The 14,847-nt window shown below is 40.1% G+C and overlaps 1 protein-coding gene across 5 annotated transcripts in view; it reads right to left on the reverse strand.

Moving 5' to 3' along the window:
- The window catches only part of LOC121283128 (DENN domain-containing protein 5A-like), a 337,338-nt gene that overhangs the window by 55,921 nt on the left and 266,570 nt on the right, over nucleotides 1-14,847 (reverse strand). For all 5 annotated transcript variants that reach the window (XM_041197268.1, XM_041197266.1, XM_041197267.1 and 2 more), the window contains one exon: nucleotides 7,697-7,825. In XM_041197268.1, the coding sequence (XP_041053202.1) occupies nucleotides 7,697-7,825 (129 nt within the window). The remainder of the gene's footprint in view (nucleotides 1-7,696; nucleotides 7,826-14,847) is intronic.

Below are 14,847 nucleotides of genomic sequence, written 5' to 3' on the forward strand. Positions count from 1 at the left end.
ACAGAGTGTTTTCAACCTTTTGAGTGTTGTGTCTTTTAGCAATAGACACAAAGTAAGCATTTGGGTAAATTTAGAACAGTAGCAAAGATAACGTTTATCCACATAACACCCTGAAATATAAACGCAACGAAGAAAACTCACTCCCTCAAGCACACATGCACAAGTAAAGCTGGATTCTGGAGACAAAGCATGCATTTTAGTTATGAACAGAAATACAAGGAGACAATCACTATTTAAATTTGGTCCTTTAAGATGCATGCATTGCAGGCTTGGATGGGTTCTCTCTCGTGGTTCTTTGGATGAACGGAAGTTGGAAACCTCTGGGTTTCCTGACAAAGTTGAGGCCAAGTTTCTGTACAGATGAATCCTTACAGGTGTGGACAAAATCAGTCCCCCTCTCTCTCTGCCTGCGGTGACTGGTGAGAGTGTTGATAAATCCTGTGCATTGTGACAACGTTATACATCAGGGGCTGGTGTGGTCCTCTTTTCTCACACATTGTTGATCTCTGTCACCTTGAGGCATGGGCAAAGGGTATGTGGGAGACTCGGGCGCTGTGTAAGTAATCTCCTACCCATTAAAAAAGTTCTGATGAGCAAGTCCGTTCTCCAGTAGGATAGACTGGTAACTCAGTAAGGCCAGGTCGACGTCATCATTTTTTCTTCAACAAGGTTTTGACACTTTGGATTCCTCTTTTGGCCTCACCATTTGCCTGTGGGTACCGAAATGAGCTGGTGACGTGGACAAAGCTGTATGTCTCTGAAAGTGTTTGAAGCGGTCATTGGCGAACTGGGAGCTGTCATCAGAGACAACCAAATTGGGGTTAACACGTGTGGCAAAAATTTCCTTCCACATGGTAATAACTGCCATCGAGATGTGCCCGTGTAGCCATTTGATCTTGGTCCGGTGACAGTAATAATCCATGACAATAAAGGTTTGATCCTTGAAGACAAAAAGGTCCATTCTGAAATGCTCCCATGGTTGGGATGGGATGCAGGACGCATCAGTGGCTCCTTGTGCTCTTATTTATAGATGGCACAAGTAGTACAATTGGAACTAATCTCCTTAATAGCTTTAGAGATGCCATCCACCAGACTAAATTACGGGCTCTAACCGGGCACCTGGTGATACCCAGGTGTCTCTGGTACAGCCATTGGAGAGTGTCTAGCCTGAGGAACCCGAAAATGACTCTGATCATTGTGGCTTAACAAATCATGCATGAGGTTAAGGTGGCAACACTTTCGAAGTACTGAACAGAATACAATTGCTAGGAACATAAGCAGGCCTTCCAGTAGTACAGTTCTTTCGTATTTGTGCACACTTGGCTGCTCAAATATCTTCTTGTTTCTGAGTGGACAGCAATAAAGGTGGGAAAAATGATGGCTTCAAAAGTCAAATTTGCTAAAAAAAAAGTTCAGATTAAGATGCAGCTTTTGGTTATCTGAATTTATCCCAAGGTGAATGTTAGATGCTGCTTTAAATTAGATAATTTCATATCTTTTCAGTTCCCTGTAGTGGAATCATGCATTTCTGACAATAGCAAATTTCTGACAAGTGAAGTGCAAAATTACATAAATTGCTCTTCATTAAGAGTTTAATACCAAAGACACACAATTGTAAAGCTCAACTGAAATACAATAGAAGTTTTGAATTTTTGACCTTTTTTTCAAATGCTGTAGGTTCCTTGACCATCCCTGTCTGCTTTTGTACTTGTGCATCTTACAATTAATGTTTGATGGAACTGATAAAGTCAGGCTTGTGCCATATTCATAACCAATGCAACTTCTATTTAGTAGATAAAAACAAATTAAAGATTTTTTGAAACTTCAAATATACCATTCATTATTTCGCTACAAAGTTTTAGAATATCTGCACTCTTGTCCACATTAAGGTCACTGCTAGTTGCTCAGCAGCAGGAAGTAGAGTTATGTCCAGCATGGAGAGGTCACTGATTCTACTAGACTCTCAACACAGTACTGAAAATATATCTCTAAAATGACCTCAGAATAAGATTTCACCAGAATCTTGCATCTCCTATTTCTGTGCTGTCTCCCATTCTCACACTTTTAAAATTGACTTTTCAAAACAAAGTCAACTAATGCTACAAGTAGATAGTGCCTTATCTGCAGGATATCCCAATGCACTTCTGGGCCAATGCATTATTCTTTAAATGTAGCCACTGTTGTAAGGAAATATGGTAGGCAATTTGACCACAGTAAGGTCTCATGAAGTGTTCTTGGTGGTATTGGTTGAAGGAAGAACATTGGGGAGGACACTTAGAGAAGTCTCTGTTCTTCTTTAGTCACTGCCATAGGATCTTTTAAGCCCATCCAAATAGGTAAAGCCAAACTCGGGTTAACATCATAAATGAAATAAAATGCCAGAATAACAGAGCATTGAATCATCAGTGTAGATTGCACGCTCAAGTTACAGAATGGGGTTTGAACCCACAACCTTCTCATTCAGGCTCAACCTAATTAAGCTGAGAATTGATAAGTGATTACATAACATGCTGCTCCTGAAGCATAAATATATAGGTGTGGAAAGCAACATCAGGCTAATTAGCACAAGCATATTTACCAAATTGATGGTAGTTGTTTAACTGTGTGGATTAAATATGGCCAGAATGTTGGATTCCTGGAAGTGGGACTGAAGGCAGGAAGGCTGAAAATTTGTATTCAGAGAGTGGCTTGCCAGGATGCCGGTATCTTCCTGCCACTGGTCCATTTTTCACTCCGGGCAGAGCGGTGAAAGAGTGATGGCCATTCAACGGAAGCTGACAGGAATTTTCCAATCAGCTTGCAGGCTCCCCACTATGGCCAAAACATGGCCAAGTGATGGAGGTGGCCTCCTGGTGGGAGATCTTGGGGATGGGGGACAGTGGGAGTGAGGGAGCACTCCATTCAGCTAGGGACCGGCTGTCCTAACACCAGATGAGGTCACTGGTCATCCAACGAAGGGGTTACCCCTCCATGATAATGGTCTGGCAACTCTGGCTTTCTTAAATTTAACTTTTCTCAACCTTCTTTTCAGAGGAACCCCCTCACCATAACATACCCTATCTCTCTCTCACATGCATCAATAGCTCCCATGTTGAATGGTGGGGCTGTTGATGTGTCATTGCTGAAAGGCCTCCTAAAAACCTTTCAGCCTCAGGAGCCATCCAATGGCAAGCGCAGTCTTTGTCCGTGAATTGGCCAACCCTAGAGAAATTGTGTCAGATACCTGACATCAACATGATGCAGTGTTGGGACCCGGTACTTCACTCTTCATTGGGGGCCTCACCCCAAAATAAAAACAGAGTGTGATGAAATGTTAATTACTTTGGATCTTTCAAATCCATCATGTCTTTTTCAGGATATGCTGAAATCAAACTTGGGTCCATCATTCAGAATTGGATTCAGAAGAATTAAAGGAGTTTTATTTCTAATTTGATTCTGAAACTGGCATAATGAGCTGGATTTTCCCAGCCCTCTGGAATGATATAGGTGACAGGCGGACCAGGAAAACAGAGACATTGTCATAAAGCTATTAATGTATATATTTGGAAAATATTTTTCTTTTAAAATAGATGTGGCTTAATTGGATTAAAGCCAGCTAGTCTGGATGCTTTGATTGGTACTAGTTTTGATATGGAAGAGAGACAGCGTACATTTGCATTTTTTGAACAGAGCATTCAAGAAGTGGGGTGAAAACTTGACGCCTATCTAACAGATACCAAGCAATATGTTTATATTACTAATAAAATTGGTACAATTAATGGGGTTTCATTGTTAAAAGGTAAAATTCAAAGAGACTGGTGAGACAATGAGAATTTGAATTCAATCTTGGTGGTAGGTATAACTTCAGTAGTTTTCAGGTGCGCAGAGCAGAGGCAATGTAAAATCAAAAGGCAGCTGTAAGCTTCCAACTGGCTCCATGTTCTGAACCTCATTTGCCTGGTGTTTGGTTAATTCTTTGGGTTGCTGTTGCCTTAATGGAGATTAGTTTGGGAATTTGTTATGTTATGATAGTAATAATTTGTAGCCATGTGCATATATATTCTTAACCTATGTAAATTAATGAAATGTTTCAATTAGTTTAATGTAAAACCTCAAGAACTGATGGTCTGATTCCTGAATTTAGAGTCACATCTCAAGCATAATACTTAAAATTATAGGTTTGACAGTTGTTTAAAGTTTCCCTCTAGGGCTTTTAAATAACTCTGCTTTTCCAACTGCATCGGTCATAATAACAGCCATGCCCGGACCACTCCCCAATGCACTCTCGGTCGGGGGGGAACAGGCTAGAAACATGTCAGCTGCCTGTTCCACAGAGGCAAGCAGCCAATTAGTCCAATTAAGGCCTCACTTTGGGGCCATTTTGCACTGGTATTTTACCAAGGTTGGACCAGCTCCCTGCTGTTTGCAGAGGCTGTCAGCTCAATCAAAGCAACCTCCCATGGCAAACCACTGGCTCTAGGACCCAATGAAGAAGTCTCGGGAATGAAAGACCGTAGCCCCATCTAACTTTTTTTTATTCTTTCACAGGCTGTGGGTGCCACTGGCTAGGCCAGCATTTATTGTCCATCCCTAATTACCCTTGAGAAGGCAATGGTGAGCCACATTCCTGAACCGCTGCAGTCTATGTGGTGTAGTTACACCCAAGGTACTATTAGGAAGGGATCCCTGCAGTAGTCCTATGGAGGGGTTTTCCTGCTGACCTAATGCCCCTATTGCTTTGGGTTTCTTTATTTCATGCATTCAATGCAGGCAACTGAGAGCACTTCCATGTTTAGGTGTCCTGGTGTGCCTTGGCAGCGCCCATCTCTCCTGGTGAGACTGCCAGCCTGGCATTGCTGTGGGCCCTCTGACTGGGCTTGTCACCTTGCAAGCCCACCTGCCTGCTGTCCTGAATTGGCTGTCTCCATGCTGGCCATTCAATTACCAATCTGCTTGATCGGTACCCCATCTACTATCTTAAACATTCATTTCCTCCACCGCTGCCACACAGTGACAGCAGTGTGTACCATCTACAAGCTGCACTAGAGCAACTCACTAGACCTCTGTCAACAGCAACTTCCAAACTCACAACCACTACTAGCTAAGGAAAGAGCAACTGATGAATGGAAACACCACTGCCTGCAAGTGCCATTCCAAGCCACAACATCCTAACTTGGAACTATACTGCTGTTCCTTCACTGTCGCTGGCTTTTGAGAAATAGGCATTCAGTGCCGAATGACAACATGTCAACAACTCAGAGAAAGCCAGCCACATAGCAAAATCACAGTACTGTGGATAAAATAGTTGCTAGAAGAGAAAATGAAGTGGCGATACACAGTAACAATGCACTGAGTATAGACTGTAACCTTAATTTTGATAAATGCATATTGTAACCTTGGCCATTGAGCATGGCTTTGTGATAGTTACTAAGTAAAATGCAGCTAGGACTAATACAGTTAAAATTTAGTTAGGCATCCATCCATGTTTGGAGACGATGGACTGTGCCCAGGTTGTATGTCACTTCTGTACTGAACATGTCTGTTGTGGCTATAGAGGCTGATTTGTGAGTGGCAGTTCCTTCCTCAGCTGGCACAGATAAATATCATTTGCCCAAGGCTGACCAATGTTTTATCCTTCTGGCGGGCTCTCTTCTCCCTCATTTGGTCATTTCTCTTGCCCTCTGCTTTTTCCATGCCTTTGCTGACTGCTTGTCTCCAGGTCAGCAATAAGGGCTTCTCATGCATTGACTCCAATCCCAGTCAACTTGAAGTCTCATTCGCAGACATCCTTCTATCGCAGACATGGGCAACCTGTTGGTCTCCTGATAGTAAGCTTGTCAGTTAAATTACTTGGTGATAATTTGGATTGTTAATTGACGTTAATATCAGCTTACTTTTTCTGTAACCATGAACATTAGTTCTGATAATGGTAATCCGACCGTGCAGATGATGTAACACAGAGCTGACAGGAATGCTGTGAAAGTAGGATTCTGAGACAGTCTCAACATCAAATTCTGAACTGGCAAATAATTTGCACATGCCTGGTTAAACACACTAGCCCATGCATACAAGACATTTTTCTATTCTGCAGGGTTGTCTCTGGTCAATTACTCCCACTTCTACCAGTGTGTATATGGCCCACTCTAACCCTTGCACTTGTGGTTTTAATAGCTCTATTAATTTGATTGGTTTCAACATAATATTTTGTGTTATTCAGACCAGCAATTTCTCCTCTTTGCTAAATGGGTCGAAAATGATTGATATGTGCTGACAGGCAGATCAACGTTTAACTTCACAGACTTGTGTAATAAATTTATCTAAAACAGCCAAGCCATATAAACCTTGAAGGTCTCTGGTCTGATATCTGCTTTATATGGAGTAAAAACTAGCCATCACAACTTTCAGGAAACAGAGACTTAGCAGGGAAATCACAAGGAAAAAACAACAAGGCATTCCTTTATTTAAAAAGGTATGCAGGATCCTGGGTTTTATAAATAGAGGTACAGAACACAAAAGAATGAAAAGGTAGGGAAATGGGACTAGCTGAGTTGCCCTTACAGAGAACGGATATGGGCACGGTGGGTTGAATAGCCTCCTTCTTTGTTGTAGTCTTCTGTGATTCTATGATCTAGGATGTAATCTAGGCCAGCACTTCACTAAAGTAATGTGGGATTGCTGCACTATCTTTTGCATGAAATATTAAAATAACTCCCTTTCTAGTTATTTAGATGGATATAGAAGCTCCCTTGTCACTGTCAAAAAAACAGGGAGTTCTCCCAAAGTTCTAGTCAGTTTAACTCAAACTAATTTGTGGCATGTTTGTTGGGCTTTCCTGTGCACAGAATACGTGACTACATTTTCCTACACATCAGTAACTAAGCTTCAAAAGTGGTTTATTAGATTTGGAATGCTTTGAGAAGTCCCGAGGACATAAAGCATTATATAAATGCAAGTTCTTCTTGTTTGTAACGGTTATTATGGTGATCTCTCATTGGGAACTAATGAGAACCACAGTAGACAAAAATTAATCCAGAACAACATTTACTAGCCCTAATTCTGTTGCCTTACCCTTACTTCTTTCTGCACATTCCCAGTTTATACTGAATTGGCTGAAGTCAGCACCATTGTAAGTGCCCTTATCTCATTGCATAACATACCATCACCTTTGTCCTGTCAACAAGAGTTATAACAGACACTTTCTGTTAATCAAGTCTCCAATCTGGCTATTAATTCAAGCAAGCTTATTTCATTCTATGCATTTCCCTGGTGTGTGGGATAAAAATAGGAAATATTAGTGGATTTAATCAGAGTTTTCTACTGTAATTTAAAGGCAAAAATAAAATATAATGCTCAAAAAAATCAAATATCATAGCTTAACTTCCATATTACAAAGTTCAAATATTGCTTCAATGCAGTGACTGCATTCTAAATTGCAAAAAATGTTTTTCCAGTTTTGACACCATCTTGGAACCACAACTCTAGTCCATTTGAACACATCTTGCATTGGATATCAGCCATCGTATAAGCTGCGGTGCCATCAGGTTGACTCAGCTATATTAGGAATTCTGTAATCATATATGCTGCATAATTTTATATTTTTTACTGGCCATACTAGTCTTTTTTTTTTATATAACTTAATGATTTACACTGGATACTATGTAGTATACAACAAAGATAACCCTGGATAGTTACATGAACAGTATACTGTACTCCTTACTTGGTTAATTCATGGTCTGAGAGGAGCTGCTTGAGATGTCTGGACAGCAGTTTCTTCTCCATAGAGAGTCTCACCCAAGCTCGAGCTTTGCCCACATCAGTTTTTATCTCACCAATATTCTGGATGTGTCTGAAATAAGAAAAATGATTCAGATAGTAAATCAAAACATTCCAGCCCTGCTTGTCACAATAATCTAGTTTTGTGATCTCTAGTGGTTCTGTGGATTTCTGCCAGAAACACATTGTAGCCTCTACAAAATCTGACTATTATTGAGGAAAAGGTGAATAAAATACATAGACTGATGACAAATATAAAAAATTCCTTCTTTATACCAAATATAACAAAACACACTGCAACTTTTATAGCCATTTACAGCCCAATCTAAATGAAGGAACTGCTAATCTTGTAACTAATTTATTATCAGGTATACAAATGAGAAGATTCTAGCATTAAAAAACCTTTCAAAACACAAATGCTTATTAAGACAATTTCAGGATGTGTATTCACTTCAATTTCAAGGCCAGTGCAGGTACAATGTTCCAGATAGGTTTTCTTCTATGCAGTAATTTCTATTAGTCTGTGTTCAGAGGTTAAACTGTAAACAAATCAGCACCAATAACTTGGTATTGCATTTGATATTTTCAAAACTATTAATTAATTCTTCTATAGTGATTTCAATTTAACCAGCATCACCACCACCCCCATTACTATATACACATGGACAATGTTATGGCTACAGCAGGTGTTAATAGCTGTACAAACCAAATCCCAGAGTGAAACTTGGCTTACCCCTTTTTTTTGCATTCTGCCACTTATCAGCAGCAAGAGGTCCAGTAACACTTTTGGGATTTTAAAAATTAAAAGTAAAAGTTTTATTAACAAGTACAAAAGAAAACTTAAGCACACAATGTTACAGTAACACAATTAAGGCTAGTCGTCCAAAACATTCCCCCAAAAACTCTCTACTTGGTTAAACTCACGAGTAAACACCTTCCAGACAACGCTCCCTTATAGATGTCTACTATGAAATCCAGTAATATTACACAAGGCAAACGGTTGTAGCTTCAATAACAGCATATCACAAGGCCTATTATCCTCTTCCACTCTGCGGTGGAATCCCCTTCAAAATAAAACTGTTTGCTGCAGCCCAACACTCTTCTGGTTTTGTTTTGGATTTCCAGCATCCACAGTGTTTTTGTTTTTAACTCTTCTGGTTTGACTGAATTCAAACTGCATCCTGCTCCAGCTGTAACTCAATAGCTCCAGCTATCTCCACCTATCTCCATAACTCCAGCTAATAGCAACTCTAAAATACCATTATTTCCCTTTCATTTTAGTTCCATTGTTCTCCCACCTCTTTGAAATTCAAATCCTTCTAAAAAAGATCTTTCATGTTTCCATCTTGTCTTTGTTTTTGTGTCAAGAAACTATAATATCCCCATTACTGTTTACTTTTGGAACTCCTGCAAGATGCAAACATATTTCTTGTCACTTTTGACTCCCCTTTGATATTCAAACAAGCTCTCAACTTATCTAAAAATACAAATGTTAGATCCAACCTATTTACTTGTACCTCAAACTTAACAACTCTATACTTTTTAACGTAGTCAAACCCCTCCCCACCCCCCCGCCCCGATAACCTGACTCCTATCAATCTCTTGTCCAGCTTGTGTAACTTTTATTCATTGCAAAACTAGTGCTTTTCAAGCTGTTTATAACAGGACTGTTGCGTATTAAATGTTTTGTGTTTCAATTTGCAGTATGTTCCTCATGTTTTTTTTATCACCATCTCAGTGACCAGGGGAAATCAATCTATCACTATGTACCCTGTCTCAAACCTCCATAACATAAAGCATTTTTATTAGGTCACTCTTTAACCTTTCCAGTACTAGTGAAGAAAACCCTAACTTTTCAAATCTCTCTTCATAAAACTGGAACACATCATCCCTGGCAACATCAATACACACTGCACCTTTTAAATTGTTTTTATCATTTCCTTATAATGGGGTGCATAAAATACTTCCTCCAACTGTGGTCTAAAGATCCTATTTTATCGTCTTCCTTTTGTATTCTAGACAATAAAAATCCTTTTGACTTTATATGGCAATATCTGCTTGATGTTATAATGATCTCTGCCATCAGTTGATCAGTGGAAAATCATACCAGTATTTCCTGTTCTATTATTACTTCCAAAATGTAACCCTACATAGAATTACAACTATCATCTATCTTAACAATCCACTGGCCTTCCTACATCATCCAGCTGTCTTTGTCTATCCGTGTAACAATTTGCCATAACCCCTAATTTTTAAATAAACAAATTTTTATATTATCTCTCAATACCTTATTCAAGATTATATATTTATATGTGGATGCTTGTGAAACACTACTCACAACATTTACATTCAGAGAAAATGTTTTACTATGCCATCATTTTCCACTAGAAGTTTGTCTGCTTCAGCTCTTAGCACCTGTACTTCTTCCTTTGCTATCCTGCCCCTCCCAAAGAAAACCCATAAAAAGATAATCTGCAATGTAATCAACCTTCTCCATTAGGGAAAGAGCTGAAATGCAAGTCATCTGATATAAAAAAAAAGTCAACGCTCCCTCTCCACCAATGACATTATTAACAGTCCAAAGTTTTCATATGTGGGCAATGAATGCTTGTTATGGCACAGCCAATGGTAAATGCTGAGTTGTTCAAATCCCAGAGGGAAACTTGAGACACCTGCCACAATTATTTTTGCAATTTGTATGTTTCAAGATGTGGGCTTTGAATTCAGTGATAAGACCACCGAACCTCATAGGTTTTTATAAAACTAGATTAAACATTTATTAATCATTTTAAATACATACGTATGTCTACAACTTACTACTATAATAACTTCTAAATCCCCTAGTTAATCTGACTCTCAGTTACACCTCCATTAAGGGAACAGTAAGGCACAGATTTTAAAACAATCAGGCAAAGAAACATGGTATCCTGGACAAGCCAATTCAAAGTGAATTTTCTTAACTTCAGTTCATTGTGGACAGCACCTTGAGGCGTAGATGCTGAAGGCTTTTCACACTTGTTAGATCTTAAATACCTGTCTTTACACAGAGCCTCCTCTCCTTTGTACATATTTCTCCTTTGAATGTAAATTCTCATTGTTTTACTATGTCTTTGGACTATACCTCCCTGATCATAAAAATTCATCATTGTACCAACTTTACCAGTAATCTTTGGGCAAAATAAACACACTGGGCAGAATTTTGCCCTCGGATGGCATGCGGGCCCCACTGGCTTGGTGGCGGGCAGATAGGCGACCCCCGCCACCAAAATGGGGCCCGCCGCCATTTTGAATGGGCAGGCCAATTAAGGCCTGCCCAGCGGCCTGCCTAACAGGAATTGCTCTGCGAGGGGGGAGGGATTCCACATCTGTCAAAGTGCGTTCTTTCGCGCATGCACACGAAAGAGCACACTGCTCCCTGAGGCAAAGTTCTGTCTCAGGGAGATTTGTGACAGGTAAGTAAAGTCTAAAAATAGAAAAATATTAAAATTATTAACATGGCCCCCTCATGTGACAATGTCACATTAGATGGGACATTAATAATAAACACTTAAAATTTATTACATTTTTAAAAAACGGACATGAAAATTCATCCCGCCAGTGAATGAAGTTTCATGAATAAGCTGCAGCCCGCTGGGGCTCCTGGCCTGCCCGCCAGCCTTAAGCTTGGACGGGCAGGTCTTTAATTATCTTAACTAGCCAGTCAATGGCCTCAATTGGCCATTGACAGATTGGCGGGTGCTGATTTCTCTTGGACTCGAACTCAAGTTCTGTCGAAGGGTCATGAGGACTCGAAACGTCAACTCTTTTCTTCTCCGCCGATGCTGCCAGACCTGCTGAGTTTTACCAGGTAATTCTGTTTTTGTTTTTGTTTTTGAGCTGATTTCTCTGACTGCCCGCCTTCCTAAATATTTAAATGGACCAGGATGACATCGGGGATTCCTCCCGATGTCACCCTGTGTTATTTTCCCCTCGACAAGCGGGCCCCACCCCCAAATCGCTGAGGGGAAAATCCTGGCCACTGTTTCTGAGCTGCACCTGGCTAGGTGACATATTTCACTCCACCTTTGAAAACAATCTAGTCTGGTTTATTTAAAAATGCAAATGTTCTTTTACACCTTAAATTTTAAACTTCCCCATGTTTACCTACTTAACATTTCAAATCTAGCTTATCTTCTAACACATCAAAGCCGTCAGACCAGCTGCCTTTTTTAATCCAATTAAGTCTCACATACATATAGACACAGACACCACTATTTTACAATAAATTCAATAACATTTTTATATCTTCCTGACAATGCTAAACAGCAGAAGAGCCCTGAAATGGAAAGCCTTGCATTTCAAAAAATGGGCTTGGGCATTCATTATTTATACCTCTGCAGCAGAAGTGTTAACTAGGTTGGAAATAATAGGAAATCTCTATGGTGAATGTATTTTTCCCCGTACTTACTTAATGTATTTCCCAGTTGTTGTCGTCAGACTGACTTATTAAAATCAAGGTATTGAAATGGTACGAGAGCGAAATCATAATAACGTTGACGTTAAGGACTCGAAACTTCAACTTTGCTCTTCTCCACCGATGCTGCCAGACCTGCTGAGTTTTTCCAGGTATTTCTGTTTTTGTTTTGGAATTCCAGCATCAGCAGTTTTTTGTTTTTAAAATCATAATAATACTCAGCCAACAACTATTAGTAACATGGAAATGTTTTTCTTTCCTCATCTCCTGGAATTGTTGATTCTACAGATGATGTTCATCCTCCAACAGTGGTATGTTACAGATTACTCAGAGTCTGAGTTGCAATTGCAACATGCACTTTTTCACACATTCTATAGTCTGTAGTGATGGTAGAGGTTCTAATTTTTTTCCACCAAATGGTTGACCAGGAATTTCTCCGATTCTTAGTGCCTGCCATTGACATGTGTTGGAAGGATTTGCGGGTTGATACTCAACCTGTTTGGCTGCATTATGAAGGCATCTTCCTTGGCCATCAAGTCTTGGGAGTAGGACTTAAATTCAGAGCTTCTGGCTCAGAGCAGAGACACTATCTACTATGCCACAAGACTGCCACAGTGTATCTATAAGCTCTTTTGGGCAAAACAATTAAACAAATTATCTAATTAACAACTCCTTAAGGGGGCACTGTAAGAAGACTCAAAAACTTTAATGGGATCTTATTATACTAAACTATCATTTTGAGGAGTGAATGTGCTCTCCAGCCCCTGCAGTGCCCACCGGTCACAGAAGGCCTCAAGTATACCTGTGGACATTGCATGTTCCCTCTCCAAGGACACCCGAGCATGGACGTAAATGTCTCTTTATAGTCTTGTGCATACCAATGAAATAAACTGATTAACTAATGAACAAATAAACAAATTGACAGCCCCTTAGAGGAGAATGTATTTCTTTCTACTCTTTTGAGCATACCAATAAAACAAATAAACTAATTAATGAATTCAAAGCCTTTTAAAGGGGCATAAAGCTTACTGCACCTGTTAATTCCAGGCGGTCTCCCATCCAAGTAGCATAAGAGGTTATGAAATTGCACCTTCTGCACTCTATTTTCATGCAGAAAATGTTGAAGTCAAATAGATGAGCAGACATCATGGATTTATTCAATAAAGCATTGCACTAGGGCATAATCTCCTACACCTTCCACGTCTTCAGGGACAATTGTAAGAGATGCTGAGGATTAGTTCTCTTGAGTACCTGTACACTATTATTTTATACTTTATGTTTTAATGTACTGTTGAAGATTAGAACTAAAAGGAATACTGTTCTTTACTTTCTGAATACTTGCATATTATTTCACACTTTATTCTTTGAAAGATCATACTACAAGTATTGTGCTGTATTCCATTGGTAAATGGAACTCTGTTAACCAGCATTTTTGATTAACTGACACCATCCATTCCCTGCGCATGCTGGAAAATAAAGATTTTACTGTATTCATGTGTGAACCTGGACACAGAATCCAGCAAGTTACTGCTCATCCAACATCCACACCTGTAAATTTCCATCATGGATTGGTGGATTGCAGAAAGATGCAAAAGTCCTGGCATTCTTTCACTGCACTATTCCCCCACCCCAATTTTGTTGAGATAAGGTGCCACAGGAATCAGCACTCCCAGGCAGTCATTATTTACATATAAATTCAGACAGCATATGTTAGCCTGTTAATTTAACCAAAGGAATAGCACAGTCAAGCGTGAAAATGTTCTCGCCCATAGCCCACACATGCATTTCCCAGTCAGAGTCACTAAGTATCAGGCTGGAGGGTGGTTTGGACTGCCAATCTTGCAGTTAGCAGCGAAACAGAAGCACTTTCAGCTGACCGTGTGAAAAACTATGACCCTAGCCTGTTCCTAAGACTGCAGCAGAAATTGCTTTCTCCATTTCAGTGTGCATCTAATGACCAAATGACTGCAGAGGCCTAGTGGCATGGCGTATACCGAGCAAAGCCATGCCACTTCTGACATCAGGAGCTGAAGACACTCCCCTTGAGGTCTGTCTTCAGCTCAATGACAGCTAAATGGTTTGTAATGATTTTGAATTTTGTACTTTTAATTGCAACTCCTCCCAGCAGCACTCCAGGCTCCATCCCCTTGTCTCCCTCACCCGACACCCCGACCCCACTCCTGCATGCCCTGTTTCTCAGTCCTGCCGACATTGGAACCAGCGCATGATGAAAGTGCTGTTTCTGACATCCGCAGGTCTGAGGAACCAGGATAAGGGAGTACCAGAAGTGCCAGAGAAGTGAAAGTGTTTTCACACTCTGACTGATTTAAAAGGCTGCGCTCTTGAGCAGGCTCTACAACTCATAGGCGCAGCTCTAAATAAATCAACGTAAAGACTATTGTAAGTGCTGAGTAAACAGCCCAAGTTTTCACACTGACAGATCTTGGTTGAATATTCACAGAAGTTGCAGTGCCATTGCAAACCTCAATAATGGCGAACTTCTCAGCACTCAAGACTATTGGGATTGCAAGATCTAGGCCATCATTTTTTGCTTACTGTCCTAAAGCACTTGAGGTCAATTGTGACACTCGAATTGCAGTTTAAGGCAATAATGTTGTCCACAATCAATTAGCTAATAGGTA

Source organism: Carcharodon carcharias, chromosome 10 (genome assembly GCF_017639515.1).
Source record: "Carcharodon carcharias isolate sCarCar2 chromosome 10, sCarCar2.pri, whole genome shotgun sequence".
Lineage (NCBI taxonomy): Eukaryota > Metazoa > Chordata > Chondrichthyes > Lamniformes > Lamnidae > Carcharodon > Carcharodon carcharias.